This window comes from Hydractinia symbiolongicarpus, chromosome 3 (assembly GCF_029227915.1).
Source record: "Hydractinia symbiolongicarpus strain clone_291-10 chromosome 3, HSymV2.1, whole genome shotgun sequence".
Classification (NCBI taxonomy): Eukaryota; Metazoa; Cnidaria; class Hydrozoa; order Anthoathecata; family Hydractiniidae; genus Hydractinia; species Hydractinia symbiolongicarpus.
Genome location: NC_079877.1, coordinates 29,570,243 through 29,574,539, shown reverse-complemented (window position 1 = coordinate 29,574,539; position 4,297 = coordinate 29,570,243). Strand labels below are relative to the sequence as shown.

At 35.7% G+C, this 4,297-nt stretch overlaps 1 protein-coding gene across 1 annotated transcript; it reads right to left on the bottom strand.

Annotated features, from left to right (window-relative positions):
• Positions 1-551: 551 nt before the first annotated feature.
• LOC130636732 (uncharacterized) lies at positions 552-3,167 on the bottom strand. The gene is made up of 6 exons (XM_057446561.1): positions 2,274-3,167; positions 2,046-2,196; positions 1,700-1,967; positions 1,397-1,622; positions 877-1,320; positions 552-805 (listed from the first exon to the last, which is right to left on the bottom strand). Exons 1-5 carry the CDS (start codon positions 2,392-2,394, stop codon positions 1,040-1,042), a joined length of 1,047 nt encoding a protein of 348 aa, XP_057302544.1. The 5' UTR covers positions 2,395-3,167; the 3' UTR covers positions 552-805; positions 877-1,039.
• Between the last annotated feature and the right edge of the window lie 1,130 nt (positions 3,168-4,297).

Here is a 4,297-nt window from a genome sequence, read left to right as displayed (position 1 = left end):
AGATGTATCACTGAGCACAATAGCTTTTCAAACGTGATGCTAGACAGGGGTGTTCTGTGGACTGCTTTGGTATCGTTATATGACAGGGAAAATGCATCGTTACCATGTGATAGGGATAACGTACCTAGCCAGTAAGTAGAGTTATATAAGAACATGTAATATATTATATTATCCATAAATGAAATATATAACCTATTTTAGATCATATCGCTACGCATTGTACAGACAGTTTAGTTGGTTCATCCATACTAGGTTGGGACGAGGTGTGCGGAGAGTCATTCCTGCTTGTGTCGTTGCTAAAATAAGAACAGCCTTCCCTTTTGAAAGTGGTAATTACACTGGGTTTAGAGAGGGAGGAACGAATGTTCCTGAGATTGAAATGGTGTGACAATTTGCAGCTCACGAAGACGAAAGCGACTAAACCGTTCATTAGTATACGTGTAAAATATCCATGTAAATAATATATGTATGAAAATAGTATATAAATAATTATATAAGCTAAAAAAATAAAAATTCACTACAGTTTTAATCTGCTATACTTAGTTGATTGCTCAATGATAACTTCACGGTCTTCTCTCTCTGATGGTGCTACAGTCAAACTGAGCTTACGTTTGCTGCGCTTTTCCGTGGTTACCTTTCTATTTTCTTCAACTCGTGTGATTATTTTACCGAGTATGTCAACAAGGTAATTATAATCTTTTGCGACTTTCTCCTTTTTGGCGACAAAACGTTTTGTTGGTTTGCTATAGGCAATGCGAAAAATTGGTTTCACATTGCCCTCTTTTTCAGCTTTTTTAGATGTCTCCTAAACGATTAGTTTTCAGATTATATATTTGCTGTACGTAATTAAAACAAAAAAGTAAGACGTATTCGTACCTGTTCTCTATCCACATTTAAGTTATGATCCAAAATGGCTAACTGAGTACCCGCAATCATCTTTTCCATATTGAAAAAAATGGATTTGGGGAGATAACGGATTTTGACACTATGAAATACTTTCAACAATGTGGTATAGACCAATCGGGTCATGTGGGAAAGATCAGCGACAACTTGTCTTTGAAGAACAATAGATTTGAACTCTCATAACTTGCGTTCCTTTCTTTAACCACTTCTTGCGTCGAATGTCAGTGTCGTTGAGTTCGCCATGTTCACATTTTAGGTAATTTTTATTTCCAACGAAATTGGAATGGCGGTTTACAACATGATGCATAATGGAACAAAAACGCTCTCGTAAGTCATTCGGATCACCATTACACGTTAAAACAGACCAGTATAAATGATTTACTGTCGCAGGGGCCCATTCTGCCAGCAGATGGAACCCTAAAGAAAACAAACAGACGTGCTATAAATATATCTAAATAGATGGCAATAAGCAACTTATATAACAATGACTCACCCTTTTTCTTTGAAGCTTTAGTCAGTTTTTTCACAAATCCTTTAGCAATGTGCCATGGATCGAATTGGTGAAAGATGTGATTAAAGCGAGGATCGGTCCTCATCAATTTTCGAATTTGACCGTGTCTATCAGTAGCAACCACTTCTATTTGAAGTTTATGTTTTTCCTGAATGTTTTCAAGGCAACGAATAAATCCTTCCTTTTCCATATTTTGAGAGTTTTTGACCTACGGCAAGAGCGGTGTTTATTTTATTATGACGAAATACAAAAATTATGACGTTACAAAGGAATGCAATGACTGACCTCGCGAACATGGACAATGTTGAATTCAATAATTTTGTTTGTTTTGACATCCATTGCAGATACTGTTGAGTATGTTGCATTGTGTCCAGGAGTGTCACACTGTCCATCAAGGGCGAGTTCTAACTGCCTATCCTCTTGCTTTATATCGTCAATAAGTTTAGACTTATGTTTTCTCCATGCTTTATATATCTCTGGAAAAACATAGTCACCTCGTAGACGGTAATAAGTGCTGCTGTCCAGAAATTTTAAGTATAATACTTTTGCGAATCTAGGATGGACGAAGTTTTACTGTTAGTAACATATTTAACAGCGAGGCTGAGGGATTATTTCAGCTTTCGTAACCTACCGTTTCATTTTGTTAAATTGTAATCCAGCCATCTCGATCGCTGACGTTATGGACAAATTTCCTAATCCTCGTGTACTTTGCATTTCAGGTTGTGATACCCAAGATGAATCACAGCCATTCATGCAATTAAATTTGAGTTTTAACTGTGTACCTAGGTGGGAATAATGTCACAAACAGTTAAAAGATATTTCTTGTACTGCCATAATATTATGTACCGTACACTCTTACCAGTATTTGGGACTTCCGTAGTCATAGTTGAATCCAGTCCTACGCCGCATTTTGGACAGTACTTAAAAAGTGACTTTAGGCAGAATTCAAACACCAAGAAAATTCGCTCTTTCTTTTGCATGGGAATTACTAGATTAATCTTCTCGTAATCTTCTTCAACGTCCGGCTCGTACGTAGGATCAGTCTTGTCACAGCTATGTTAAGTGAAAATCAATATCAAGCATAGAGTATATATAACGCAACGGATTCATGTTTTGTGCGAAATTTTAATTCTTACCGCTCTTCTGACTTTTTCAACCAGGAATCGTTGAATGATACATCGTGCAATTCTTCTTCATTTGTCTCATCATCTTCGTCTACGTTGTGTATACAACTCTTGTTGCTGCTTGTTATTGAAGATAATCCCAGCATGTTGGCGAAGAAATCTGGAGTCAGGTCTCTCATTTTTTCAATAGTGGTACTATTAAGTTGGGGGACAATGTTATCGTCGTCACAATCATCATCAAACTCGTAATTATCTTCATCAGTTTCATCATCATCAACATTTTCATCGTTATCAACATCGTCGTCTTTGTCCTAGTCGCCTTGGTCTAGGAAAAAAGAAACAAAATTTAATAACGATATGATTGATTTTAAACAAAATTATAAGGAATGAATTTAAATTACCGTCAAGACGTGTTTGACAGTGAATGTTTGTTGTATCTGGCGTTACTTGTACACATTGACTTCTGTGTCGAGGTCGCATATTAACTTGATACCCCATATTTCTGACACTAATTGGAGAAGTCTGGGTACCAATAGATCGCAAGACAACTTTTGGTTTACTAACGACAATAGGAGAATCAGTTTGTGTTCCACATGTGTTGCTAGCTTCCACTTCTTCTTCATGCAATTCCATCACTACGGCAGTATCTATGACCTAAAATTTTAGATAACATGGAGTATATGCTCGACATGTGACTCCTGTTAACAAATACCTATAAATTACCTCTTCTCTTTCCCTGCATTGGGCCCTTCGAACTGAGGCCTTTCTTTCCTTTGGTTGCTCTTGAAAACAAAATATTGTTGGGAAGGCATTTTTTAACACCATTCTCGGGATTTTTCGCGGGAATATCTGGTGTTGCATGTCCCAACTTGGATCAAAGCATTCAAAATGTTTTGAACAAACAAAGACCCTTTTAGGTAAATTTTTTCTCCGCAAAGCATGTATCCACTTTTTGCGCGTATCTTCATTTGACGGCAATTTAAAAAACTGAACTTTCTCGGGATTATTAGCCGTATGATTAGGACAACCTACTGCAGCACACCACGCCATTTTAAGAAATATCGAAAAAAAGTTTTTGAGCATAAATGTTTTTATAATATATCGACGGGGGTTAAATTGTATAAAATAAATCTAAGTTTCTATTATAAATTATTAATAGGTTTAAGAACAAACTTCGCGTGCAGGGTGTGTGAAGAGGAAGGCTTCTGTATTTTTTATAAAATTGCTTACGTCACAGTAAATCGATTATGCTATATCGCACTTGATCGTGTTTTCATCAGAAACTATCATGGCGGTCGAAGAAGGCCACTCTCGTGGCGAAGGTTAAACTTTAAAGAACAATATTGTGCGTAAGAATTACTTTTTAAGATATATTAATGCTAAATTATTGTTTCGTGCTATATGAAGTTTTTATATGCAAATATTTATAAAACATGCTATATTCCCTTTAATTGGTTCTTCTTAAAAAATCATGTATTTTTATTGGTTGGTTATATGTAAACAAATAAGTTGATTGGCTCACATTGGTTTTAAAAGTTAATTTATTGCTATGTACTCCGACGGGGAGCGATTGTACAGATTTATATAATTTCTTAAACTAAAGATTTTTTTTTGATGAAGAGCGAAAAACTTTTTCGACCATTTAAGCCAAAATAGCCAAAATCATTGTTTTTTAATTATTTGTGACTATAAAAATAGCCGTTTTATTGTGTTTGGCGTAGTATAGTAGTAGAATGTGACAAATTTAAACGACATATGT

Bases quoted from the DNA above. Each gene is read 5' to 3' on its own strand.
- LOC130636732 (XM_057446561.1), bottom strand. From the start codon at position 2,394: ATGCAAAAGAAAGAGCGAATTTTCTTGGTGTTTGAATTCTGCCTAAAG. The intron at 2,197-2,273 runs GTAAGAGTGTAC...ATTCCCACCTAG, and splicing joins TACGGAAGTCCCAAATACTG to GTACACAGTTAAAACTCAAA. The intron at 1,321-1,396 runs GTGAGTCATTGT...TGTTTTCTTTAG, and splicing joins TAAAGCTTCAAAGAAAAAGG to GGTTCCATCTGCTGGCAGAA.